The sequence below is a fragment of the Quercus robur genome, chromosome 4, assembly GCF_932294415.1.
Source record: "Quercus robur chromosome 4, dhQueRobu3.1, whole genome shotgun sequence".
Taxonomy (NCBI): domain Eukaryota; kingdom Viridiplantae; phylum Streptophyta; class Magnoliopsida; order Fagales; family Fagaceae; genus Quercus; species Quercus robur.
The window spans coordinates 38,408,689-38,421,505 of record NC_065537.1 but is presented as its reverse complement, the minus strand read 5'-3'; the positions used below and the strand labels follow the sequence as shown (position 1 = coordinate 38,421,505).

The 12,817-nt window shown below is 37.6% G+C and overlaps 1 protein-coding gene across 1 annotated transcript; it reads left to right on the top strand.

Annotated features, from left to right (window-relative positions):
- Window positions 1-10,091: 10,091 nt before the first annotated feature.
- On the top strand, window positions 10,092-12,328 carry LOC126721833 (uncharacterized). The gene is made up of 4 exons (XM_050424905.1): window positions 10,092-10,557; window positions 10,693-11,034; window positions 11,299-11,572; window positions 11,836-12,328. Exons 1-4 carry the CDS (start codon window positions 10,092-10,094, stop codon window positions 12,326-12,328), a joined length of 1,575 nt encoding a protein of 524 aa, XP_050280862.1.
- The last annotated feature ends 489 nt before the right edge of the window (window positions 12,329-12,817 follow it).

The following is a 12,817-nucleotide window of genomic DNA, read 5'->3' as shown; positions in this document are numbered from 1 at the left end:
CCAAATCACCCCAAGTTGCCCCCAAATTCATCCTCAAGCACCATGGGATTGATTGGATCTTCTCAACTGAGTCCAGTCACCTCCAATCCTTGGAATTCCTAAGATACCCATTTTGAGATGTTGTGATATGGCTTGACTTTGGATTGGCAAAGTCGGTGATGACTCTCCATGTCCTAGTAACAGTAGAAGACCAACTTGGTTTTGGTTTTGTGCACAGCCAGTAGCCGACTTAGCATATTATAAATATGTGATGTTATACAGCTTGGTAAAATGGTGTATTGTAGTAGCTACAAAGCTAGTGTAAATACAATAGGTTGCTCTTATTTTTTGTGAGAGAACTAAGGGTGTATTTTGGGTTTGGGTCTTGTGAGAGTGCTTGTGTGCTACTATTGTAATCTCCTTATTTTATAGTGAAACTTTCTCTGTCGCCGCCTATGGGCGTAGACATATTGTCGAATCACGTAAATTCTCCGTGTCTATTTTTCTTCTCTCTTTTTTAATCTTGCATTAGTGGGTGTATTTTTACAACAATTGGTATAAAAGCTCCAGGTTGGTAGATCCAATGGAGGTTAATGCTTCTATTGCCAAGGTAGACATAGTTAAGTTTGAGGAGACTAGTAACTTCAGGTTATGGCAAAGAAGGGTGAAAGACCTGATGGTACAACAAGGTTTGGTGAAGGCTTTGAATGGGAAAACAAAGAAACCAGAGAAGATGATTGATGATGAGTGAGAAGAACTCAAGATGAAGGTGGTGAGTACAATTGACTATATATGGCAAATAAGCTTATGTATGATGTCATGGATGAGGTGTCAATTGTTGTTATATGGTTGAAGTTGAAAAGCCGGTATATGTCCAAGTCCTTCACAAATAAATTGAATCTTAAGCGAAACTTTATGGGCTTAAGATGGTAGAGGGAGTGGATTTACCTCAACACATCACCACGTTCAACCAAGTTATTAGTGACATATTAAGGATCGATATAAATTCGATGATGAAGATAAGACGATGATGCTTTTGACTTCATTCACGGCTTCCTACAAACACTTGGTTACAACCTTATGTTTGGGGGAGGAGACTTTGGAATTTAAAGAGATCTTAGGAGTCTTGATGGATCATTACCATCAGAAACAGAATTGAGGTAAGAGTTCTCAAAAAGGGCTCATGGTAAAGGGTAATCAAGATCGTGGAAGGGAGAAAGACAGGGAAAAAAATTCTGCCAAGGGATATAGTAGATCCAAATCCAAAGTAAGACAGTGAAGTGCTATAAATACCAAAAGAATGGGCATATACGGCGAGACTGTCTAGAGTGGAAAAGAGATAAGGAAGAAGACAATGAAAGGTCCTTAAGATTTGCCAACGTAGTGACAGTAGATACAGATTCAAATGGAGATTTGTGTTCTTTTTCATCAAATGTAGATTGGTTGATTAATTCTTGGGTTCTAGATTCAACATGTTCGTTTATGTGACCCGTCACAAGAGCTGGTTCAACACTTACATGTTAGTTAATTGTGGTTCCGTTCTAATGGAAAATAATGCTATTTGCAAAGTTGTTGGAATAGGAACAATTAAAGTTAAGATGTTTGATAATGTTGTGAGGACATTAATGGATGTAAGACATGTTCCAGATTTGCAAAATAATCTTATTTTAATGGGATAATGAAGGTATCAAAGGGTGCTATGGTTATGATGAAGGGGTAGAAAATAGATGGTAATATCTACAAATTGCTTGGTAGCACCATTGTAGGTGGAGCTGCTGTAGTTACTAAATTTGAGTAGGATGATACACTCTTATGGCATATGCGATTTGGGCATATAGGTGATTGTGGTATGAGGGAATTGCATAATAGAAATCTGTTGGCTGGAGTCAAGTCATACAAATTAGATTTTTGTAAATATTGCATTATGGGAAAGTAGTGTAAGTTGCAATTCAAAACTTCCACACACAAGACAGAGGGTATTCTAGATTATATACATTTTGATATTTAGGAACCGTCAAAGGTTATCTCTAAAGGTGGATCTTGGTATCATATGAGTTTGATTGATGACTCTTCTAGGAAAGTTAGGGTTTACTTGAAGAATAAATCTGATGCATTTGAAAAGTTCAAGAAGTGGAAATCCTAAGTGGAAAACCAAATGGGAAGGAAAGTCAAGTGTCTTAGAACTGATAATGGAACTGAGTACACGAATAAAGAGTTCTTGCGGTATTGTGAAGAGCATGGCATTAGGAGGCATTTTACGGTACCAAGAATACCTCAACAAAATGGAAGAGCTGAAAGGCTTAATAGAACACTTAGAGAAATAGCTAGGTACATAAGATTGAATGTTGGGCTTCCTAAGGTCTTTTGGGCTAAAGTTGTGAATATGGCTTGTTACATCATTAATCGATTGCCTAGGTTTTCACTTGATAGGAAAGTTGCTGAAAGAAGTTGATCATTCTTTGATAAGGATCTTCGGGTGTCATGCCTACGTGCATATTCCTAGTAAAGAAAGGTCAAAGCTTGGTTCAAAATCAAAGAAATGCATCTTTCTTGGGTTTAAGAAAGGTGTAAAGGGATACAAGCTTTGGGATTCGGTTGTAGAAAAAGTGGTGATAAGCAAAGATGTGGAATTTGATGAAAAGTCTATGATAAAAGCTATCAGAAAGGAAGAGGAATCTTAAGTGGTGGGAAGCAGTAGTGAAAGCAGTAAATTAGTCGTGTAGGTGGAGCTAGATAAAGTGGAGCCTCAGCTAGAGAAGGAATCTCACAGTACAATATCAGACATACCTAAACGTAACAAAAGACCATCAATTATGTATGGTTTCGAGGATCTTGCTTCTTATTGTTTAATAATTAGTAGCAGGGATCCTTCAATATTTCAGGAAGCAATTGATAGCTCTAAAAGGGACAAGTGAAAGGAAGCTATGGTGGAGGATATGGAATCCTTGAATAAGAACAAGACTTGGGAGTTGTCAAAACTTCCAAAGGGAAAGAAATCAATGGGTTGCAAGTGGGTGTCTAGAAAGAGGGATGATATGGTAATTGCTACTAAGAGCATGTGTGAGTTTGACAAGCAAAAGTCTGTGTTGCGCAATGAGTTTGACATGAAAGTTGAAGACATGTCAAAGGTCCCAAATGTAGGTGCTATTGGGTGTTTAATGTATGCAATGGTTTGCATTAAGCTGGATTTGGCTTATGAAGTGAATACTATTGGCAGGTGCACAGTGAACCTTGGTATAGAGCACTGGAATGTAGTGAAGTGAATATTCAAAAACTTGAAATGTACTTCGGAACATAGGATCTTGTTTGTGGGGTAGCATGGTGATAATTCAGTGGTAGGGTATATGGATGCAAATTATGTAGGTAATGTGGATGGTTATATTTTTACATTGTCAAGCGGGCTTATTTGTTGGAGATCCACTTTACAATCAGTAATAACCATGTCTGCTACTGAAGTTGAATCCATGGTTGTAGGTGAAGCTGTAAAGGAAGCACTGTGGTTAGGTAGGCTATTCGAAGAGATTGGTTTGAACCAGGGTGGAGTTTAGTTATGCTGTGATAGACAGAGTGTCTTTTACTTGGCAAAACATTAGATTTATCTTGTTGTGAGTTTCCATAAGATAAGGGAGTTGATTGTTACAGAAGAAATTTTTCTTAAGAAGGTTCACACTTCGAAGAATGCATCTCATATGTTGACAAAGTGGGTTTTTTTAGAGTGCTTATGTGTTACTATCGTAATCTCCTTATTTTATAGTGAAACTTTCTCTGTCACCGCCTGTGAACGTAAGCATATTGCCGAACCACGTGAATTCTCTGTCTATTTTTCTTCTCTTTTTTAATCTTGCATTAGTGGGTGTATTTTCACAACATGAGATATGAAAAAAAACAATAATAATTTGTAGTGTCATATTAGAGAACTATGTTGGGCCTTTTAAGAATGAAATGTTAGTTGTGGTTGTGGAAATTAAGGGATAGATTAAGGCAAGTTTAGACCTAAAAAGCCTTGTGAGTTGGTATTGGAAGAAGGGCTTTTCATGCTTTTTTTTTTAATTGGAATGTTTTAAGAAGAACTTATCTCTTGAAGAGACGAATTCCATGTTTTAAATGGAACTCTTTTTTACAAGATACCAATTTCATGTAAACGACATTTAAAAAAAATTCCACTTTAAATTAGTAATGCTAGGCTTTTTTTTTATTTTTTATTTTTTTGATGTGGAATACTACTAAACTTTATTAATTAGAAGAATTGACAAATACATCCTGGTTGAGAGCTTGTTCAAGGAAACAAGGAGTCTCTTCAACCCAAACAGACAAATTTGCAATGCCTAAAGCATGTCTTGCAAGTAAATGGGCTGGCCTATTGCCATTACGACCAACATGGGAGAAGTCTACACAACGAAAAGAATGGGCAGAAGCTACTGAATTATAGACCAGAGCAGCAATTGATAACGGAGGAGGAGACAAGTCCCTTAAAGCATTGACCAGCATAAAAAAATCACTCTCAAGCATGAAATCCTGAATAGACATATCCTTAGCAAATTGAAGACCCAACTCAATAGCATTTGCTTCAACTTCAATGGCACCCAGGGGAGCTTCAATCTTCTTACTACAAGCACCAATCAATTGACCCTCTTCGTCCCTTATCAAAATCCCAACACCTACCATTTTTTGCTCCTTGAACATAGCACCATCCACGTTGATTTTGTAGTGGGTCGAAGAGGGAGGCGTCCATTTCACTGCTTCAGCTGGCTGCTTCGGACTCCCAGGAACCTCCAAACATGCTTGATACTCACCTAAATACTCCAACGCCCCTGTCGTAAGGCCTAATAGGATTTCTTCGCACCCCCATTTCTGCACTCATTCCTGTTCAATCAAATCGCCCAAGCCACCACAATTAGCTTCTCCACCCCATTGTGATCCCACTGAGCTACCATTACCACATACCATAGCATATCCATGAATGACCCGAAGTGATGAACCAATGAGTCCCGAAACAAATTAGACACACGCCATATATCACAAGCTCACTGACAATGCAAAACAAATGCCCTGAAGTTTCTTCCTCCATATTACACTCATCACAATAGCTATCCAAAAGCACTTTGCGCCTAACCAGGTTCTCCTTCGTGGGCAACACATCTCTGCAAGCCCTCCAAGCAAAGTGGCAGATCTCATGTGGAATATTGTAGCTCCAGAGGTACTTCCATAACTTCCTCAAATGACTTCCATCAGACACAGCTCCCACTGGGGTAACTGATCTCATCTCCATGGCAAGCTTATATGCACTTCGGACGCTAAAGAGACCATTGGGTGTCAAAGCCCAAACTTGCTTGTCCGCTGGAAGATTAGCGCTTAAGGCAATACCATAGATTAAATCAGCTTCATGAGGAAGGAAAACTTGTCGCTCCAAATCATTTTTCCAGGCACCATTCCCTTCATCTATAAGTGTTGCAACTCAAGAGTCCTTAAGCATGCATGAAACAGGAGAGACAACTTCATAAGTAGAGGAAGAGGCCACCCATTTATCCTTCCAAATCATGATGCTACGACCATTACCTACTTGCCACCTTCTTCCTTTTTTAACTAGTGCCTGAGCTACCATTATACTCTTCCAAGCAAAGGAAGGATTTTTTCCAAGACTTGCATTAACAAACTCACATCTTGGAAAATATTTGGCCTTAAAAACCTTATACAATAAAGAATCATTCCTAGGCTAAAGCCTCTAACCTTGTTTTGCCAACATGGCCAAGTTAAATTGCTTTAGGTTAGTAAAGCCCATACCCTTACAAGCCTTCAAAGCACACAATTTCTCCCAACTGATCCATGCCATTTTCCATTCCTCCTTACATTGCCCCCACAAAAAATTCCTAATAATATGTCATCTCATCACCAAGAGAATCAGGAATTTTAAAACAACTCATAGTATACATTGGAATAACTTGGGCCACAGCTTTAATCAGAACTTCCTTTTCAGCTTTGGACAAAAGTTTTTCCTTCCAACCTGCCAACTTCTTAGCCAATTTTTCCTTAACTTCCTTGAAAGTATTCTTCTTATTTCTTCCCACCAACGATGGAAGACCCAAGTACTTCTCATGTTGCCAAATCACTTGAGCACTAAACCTAACTTTTATCTCATCTTGGATCTCCTTAGCTGTGTTAGGGTTGAAAAACAAGGAAGTTTTGGCATGGTTCAGCTGTTGGCCAGAAGCCTGCTCATACGTGCACAGTACCTTCTGTAAGGCTTCACACCCTTCAATGGTGGCTTTGTAGAAATTAAACTGTCATTTGCAAAAAATAGATGAGAAAGGCAAGGATCTCTCTTACACATAGATATGCCTTCCAACAAACCATCAACTGTGGCTTTTTTGATTAGTGCAGAAAGACCTTCAGCACAAAGAAAAAATAAATATGGAGAAAGAGGATCACCTTGGCGTAGCCCTCTAGTGGGAATAATATGGCCACTAGGTTTACCATTAATACAGATAGCATAAGTGTCTGAAGAAATGCATTGCATCATTAAGCTTCTCCATCTTGAGTGAAACCCTAGTTTCTCCATAATTTTATCTAAGCATGCCCACTCCACCCTTTCATAAGCCTTGCTCATATCAAGCTCAAGAGTCATCTCTCCTTTAGCCCATGTTTTCTTCAAATTTAACTAGTGCATTGTCTCAAAAGCCACTAAAACATTATCAGTAATTAATCTACCATTCACAAAAGTACTCTGAGTATCACTAATAATAGATGGGAGGATTTTTTTAAGTCTGTTGTCTAAAGTTTTAGATGCCAGTTTATAAATGACATTGCTTAAACTTTTTGGTCTAAATTTAGTCACTCTTTTAGGTGAGTTAGTTTTAAGGACCAAAACAATATGGGTTTCATTAAATTTTGGTGGGGTAATGCTCAAATTTAGGAAATCCAAAACTGTCTTAGTCACTACACCACCTACCGTAGACCAAAATTTTTGGAAGAAAAGAGGAGGCATACCATTCGGGCCTAGAGCCTTTAAAGGATACATTTGTTTCAAAGCTTTGTGCACTTCACCTGCTTGGAATTCCCTCACCAGCATAGAATTCATGGATTGCGTCACCTTAGGTTGCACGGCCTCCATAATTTCTGTGAAGTCCGAAGGTTCTAAGGAAATAAACAAATAAAAGTAGTACTCAATAAAAACCTTCTCAATCTCCCCATGATCAACCTGCCACACATCTTCAGCATCAAAAATCCCCTTAATTAAGTTCTTCTGAAACCTTGATGAAGCCCTTGCATGAAAGAAACAAGTGTTCCGATCTCCTTCTTGAAACCAATTCAGTCGTGCCCTCTGTTTCCACATGGCATCTTCTTTATCAAGCCAACAATTCAACTCCACTCTAGTTTCTCTTAAGTCCTTGATAATAATCGGAGATGAAGCTTGCACCTCCAACCCCTCCAAATGCTTTTGTAAGAATGCAATCTTCTTCCCCACATGCCCATACTCATTCGTATTCCATACCTCCAATTTGTTTCGGCAAGACTCCATGCAAGATAAAATAGGACAATTCGAAGCCATACACAACCCTTCCCCCCATGCCTTTGTCACCACTTTCTCACATCTCTCATCCTTCAACCACATAAACTCGAACCTGAAGATTTTCTTGTATTTCTGACGCTTTTTCTTTGAGAATAGATGTAGCAAAAGAGGATTATGGTTAGAAACAGAAGAGGATTTATGATGAAGTTTTGCAATAGGGAATAAAGAATGCCAGTTTGTAGAAGCTAGAGCTTTATCCAAGTGCTCCCTGATTTGAGTGCCATCTCGTTTCTGATAAATCCATGTGAATTTCAGACCCTCAAACCCAACCTCCTTCAACCCACAATAATTAATGGAAGCATTAAACCGGCCCATTTGCTGAACAGGCCTAGATGCACCTCCCTCCTTCTTAGCCTAACACTGTCATTGAAGTCCCCAATCACTAACCATGGCAACTATGAAATATCCCTTAAAGAATTAAGAAATCACCATGATTCCACCCTTTGTGAAGTCTCAGGATGACCTAGAAGCCTGTCAAATGCCAACACCCAATCCTATCACCCCCTCAATCAATGCATCAATAAAAGAGAGCGAAGAATTCAGAATATCCACTTTAATATCAGACTTCCAAAATAAATCCAACCCTCCCTTTAAACCATCACTTGGTATAACAAAACTGTCCTTAAAACCACACTAATTGCGTACAATTTTTACCCATTCTTCATTTGACTTTGTTTCCATTAAGAAAACCAAGTTGGGATTTTTTCAAGGTATTAACCGTCTGAGGGTTCCCAAGCCCAGTGGCGGCGCCACGTACAGGTCAGAGTGTTCCCAGGAACACCCTAACTTGAAAAAAATTAAAAAATATATATATATTTAAGCTAAATTAGGAACACCCTCAATCACAAAATTAGGAACACCCTCAGATTAAAAAAAAATTTATCTGTTCAACTTTCAAGCAAAAAAATAAAGAAAAAAAAAAGCCCAAAAAAGAAAAAAAAATTGTAATAGAGCCAAGCCAAAATTTATCCGTTCAACTTTCAAGCAAAAAAAAAAAAAAAAAGCCCAAAAAACAAATTTGAAACAAGCCCATAGCAAACCAAGCCCACGGCGAGCCCAACTAAGCAAACCCACCCATGGATTCTTTAAAAAAAAAAAAAAAAAAAAAACCAACACAAAATCAAAAATCAAACTTACCCATCGTACCCACGGTCACGTCGCTGGCAGAGAAAGCAGAAAAAACCAATCCCCAATACATTGATACAGTTTATACAGAGCAAAGCAAAACAAACCAAAACCAATACTGTGTTTATCAAAAAAAAAAAAAAAAAACCCCAATACAGAGCCTCTGTACCAAAACCAAACCAAAAAAACCCTAATACAGAGCCTCGTCGTTGCCAACTCGCCATAACTCGCTCGTCGTCGTCGTCGCCGTAGCTCGCTCGTCGTCATCGTTGCCGTAGCTCGCAGCCTCGCTCGCCCCTCATCGTAAATCGTAGGTCGTAGACGGTAGATCGCAGATCGCTCTGCTCAGCTTGGTGCTCGCCGCTCGGTGCTTAGTGCTCGCCGCTCAGTGCTCACAGATCCCTTCGGACCCTCCCTGAGCTCCCTCAAGGTATTTCTAATTTCTCTCTCTTTTTCTCTCTCAGTCTCTCAATCTCTCTCTCTTTATCTCACTGATCCTGATTTTCTAAAATAATGAATGTCTCTCTCTCTCTTTAGTCTTTATTCTTTAAGAAATTAACTCAGTAACTCTCTCTCTCTCTCTCTTTGATTGGCTGGCCCACCTGGCTGAATGAATCACTTAGTAACTCTCTCTCTCTAATTGGCTAGGCGAATGAAACATTGATTGGCTTTATTTATGTTTTGCTTTTTTTTTTTTTTCTGTTTGTTGTCTTTTTGAATTTGGCTTTAGTGTTTATCTTATCCGTTGGTGTTGGTCAGTGTGTGTTCACTGTGTTGGTATGATATTAATTGTCTTTTAGTGTGCATTGTGATTTGTGAATCTGTGATTGTGAAATTTTCTGATTGGCAAGCTTTTGTGATTGGGCATCAGGCATGAGACTTGTGCTTGTCCATTGAGTGGGGTGGGGGTAGATCATAGATGGGCTGATGGGCACAACACATATGGGGCCGGGAGCACAATAATTAAAGCAGTGTAATGTGTTGCACATTACACTGCTTTAATTATTATGCAGCACATGAGATGCGTAATGTCAGGCTCTTTTAGTGTAATGTGTACAAGGGGCTAAACAATATAATAAATTAAAACAATATAATTAATGACAAATAAATTAAAGCAATATAGTTTATTGTTACGCTAAACAACAATAATTAAAATTGTATAATTAACCAATACATTATAAAAGACAAATAAATTAAATTATGTTAGGCTAAATAAGAATTAATAATTTTATAATTAATGAAATAAAAATATAACAAATTATAGTTTATAAAAGACAAACAAATTAATGAAATAACTAAACAACAATAATTAATAATTTTATTAATATTTCAAATGAACTTATAGTTTATTGTTTATTCTTTTGCTAGAATTATGGGCAAATATTTGATAAGAAAACCACGTACCCAAGATTCATCTCCTATGCAAGATTCATCTCCTGTGCAAGATTCATTTCCTATGCAAGATTCAACTTCATCTTCTAAGCGAATTCGTGTTGACTTTGACTTAGAAAATCTTCCTTCAGATCCTGGGCTACGACAAAAGATATCATCTTATCATCCTAATAATCATGATGAAATAAGAAGACATTATTTAACAAAAGGCCCTTGTCAACCTGTTCTTCATGATTTCCCTGTATCATATTTTTCTGAAAAGCCCTATCGATTTAGATCCGATTGGTATATGGGTAGAAGGTGGTTGGAATATAGTATAGAGAAGGATGCAGCATTTTGTTTTTATTGCTACCTATTTGGGCGGCAAGATGTTGGTAAGCAAGGAGGAGGTGAGACTTTTGTAACAAAGGGATTCAAACTTTGGAATCAAGTTGCGAAGTTAGATTCCCATGTTGGAGGAGTTAATAGTGCTCACAGCCAAGCTGTCCAGAAGGGTGAGGATCTACTGAAGGAAAAGTAACACATTCAAAGTGTTTTGGTTAAGCAATCAAATAAAGATAAACATGATTATCGGGTTCAATTAAATGCAATAGTTGATTGCATAAGATTCTTTTTATGCCGGGGATTAGCTTTTCATGGTCACGATGAATCTCAAGGTTCAAGTGATAAAGGAAATTTTCTTGAGCTTGTACAATTTTTGGAGGATCACAATGAATCTATCAATGAAGTGTTGCAAATAGTTCCGAAAAATTGCATGCTTACCCACCCGGATATTCAAAAAAACATTGTGAATGCAATTGCACGTGAAACATCTGAAGCCATCATCAAGGATCTTGACAATGGGTTCTTTTCAATATTAGTTGATGAGTCACGTGATATCTCAGTGAAAGAACAAATGTCCCTCGTTCTTCGTTATGTGAACAAAAAAGGAATTATTATAGAGCGGTTCCTTGGTATTGTACATGTTGCAAGTACCACCGCTTTGTCACTTAAATGTGCTATTTAATGTTTACTTTGTGAACATAATTTGAGTTTGTCGAACCTACGCGGGCAAGGTTATGACGAGGCTAGTAATATTCAAAGTGATATCAATGGTCTCAAAACTTTAATTTTGAAAGAGAATAAGTCAGCATTTTATGTCCATTATTTTGCTTATCAACTTCAATTGACACTTGTTGCTGTTGCTAAAAATCACATTAACATTGCTGAATTTTTTTATGTGGTTAGTAATTTAGTAACTGTTGTTGGAGGCTCTTGTAAGAGACGAGATGCTTTTCGAGATGCACAATTTGCCAAAATTAAAGAAGATTTAGAGAATGGTGTACGTAGAAGTGGGCAAGGTTTGAATCAAGAGACGAATCTTAAACGCCCTGGTGATACACTTTGGGGATCATATTATGGGACTATTCTGAACTTGATTTTGATGTTCTCTGCTGTTGTTGATGTACTTGAAATTATTGAAGAAGATGGCCTGTCCAACCCAAAAGTTGAAGCTCGATCTATTATGAGGTCAATTCTATCTTTTGAATTTGTCTTTGCCCTACACTTGATGAAAAATATTTTAGGGATCACAAATGAGTTGTCAATAGCATTGCAAAAAAAAAAAAAAAAAATCAGGATATAGTAAATGCTATGGATCTTGTTAAAGTGTCTAAGCAACGATTGCAAGTAATGAGAGAAGATGAATGGAAATCTTTATTGACTGAAATATCTTCTTTTTGTACCACGCATGATATTTCTATCTTGAACATGGATGAAACATTTGTAATTAGTGGGAGGTCGCGACGCAACACTCAACAAAAGACAAATTTACATTATTATCGTGTTGAGCTATTCTACACAGTCATAGATATGCAACTTCAAGAGCTTAACAACCGTTTTTCTGAGGCGAATACCGATTTGCTACTTTGTATGGCTTGCTTGAATCCAAGTAATTCATTTGTGGCTTTTGATAAGGAAAAGTTGTTACGTCTAGCTAAGTTCTATCCCTCTGATTTTCTTAGGACAAATATTTTGGCACTTGACTCTCAATTGCAAAATTACATTTTTGATATGCACAGCAACGACTTCTTTTTAGAGCTTCAAGGAATTAGTGAACTTGCTGAAAAGTTAGTGAGCACAAGGAAGCATGAGACTTATCCCTTAGTCTATTTGCTTGTGAAGTTAGCTTTGACCCTTCCAGTTGCTACTGCAACAGTAGAAAGAAGTTTTTCAGCAATGAAATATATAAAGAATGAACTGCGCAATCAAATGGGAGATCAGTGAATGAATGATTGCTTGATTGTGTATATTGAAAAAGATGTAGCTTGTAGCATTGATAATGAGACTATCATGCAACGATTTCAAAATATGAAAACTCGTAGAAGACAATTGTAAATTTTATGTATTTACGTGTTTTTTGATTGTTGTTGTTATCAATATATAAAATTTTCTTTTTATTAAATTGTATAATTTATGCTTTTTAAGGAATACCTTGACAAAATTTCCTAGAGTCGCCACTGCCCAAGCCCTCGATAGTTCTAACTTAAAAGACTCATTGGACTCGGCGGGGTTGCCTAGCAACCTCCGCCGATCCTAAATGTGTGGAAAATAAAATACTAAGTCTTTTAGTCTCATCATCAACTTTCTGTTTCTTTTCATTTTCAGAAACACCCCCCTCTGCACTACCTCCACCCTCAGCTTTTCTTTTTGGGCCTATGTTCTCCACTTTATCCATCAGCATTTGCTCATTATTGGGCCTACAAGGAAGCCTAG

Excerpts from the sequence above, each read along its gene's own strand:
- LOC126721833 (XM_050424905.1), top strand. The coding sequence starts at position 10,092 with ATGCAAGATTCATCTCCTGTGCAAGATTCATTTCCTATGCAAGATTCA. Across the intron at positions 11,035-11,298 it reads TGGTATTGTACATGTTGCAA|TAACTGTTGTTGGAGGCTCT; the intron begins GTACCACCGCTT and ends TTAGTAATTTAG. Across the intron at positions 11,573-11,835 it reads GAAGCTCGATCTATTATGAG|TGGGAGGTCGCGACGCAACA; the intron begins GTCAATTCTATC and ends ATTTGTAATTAG.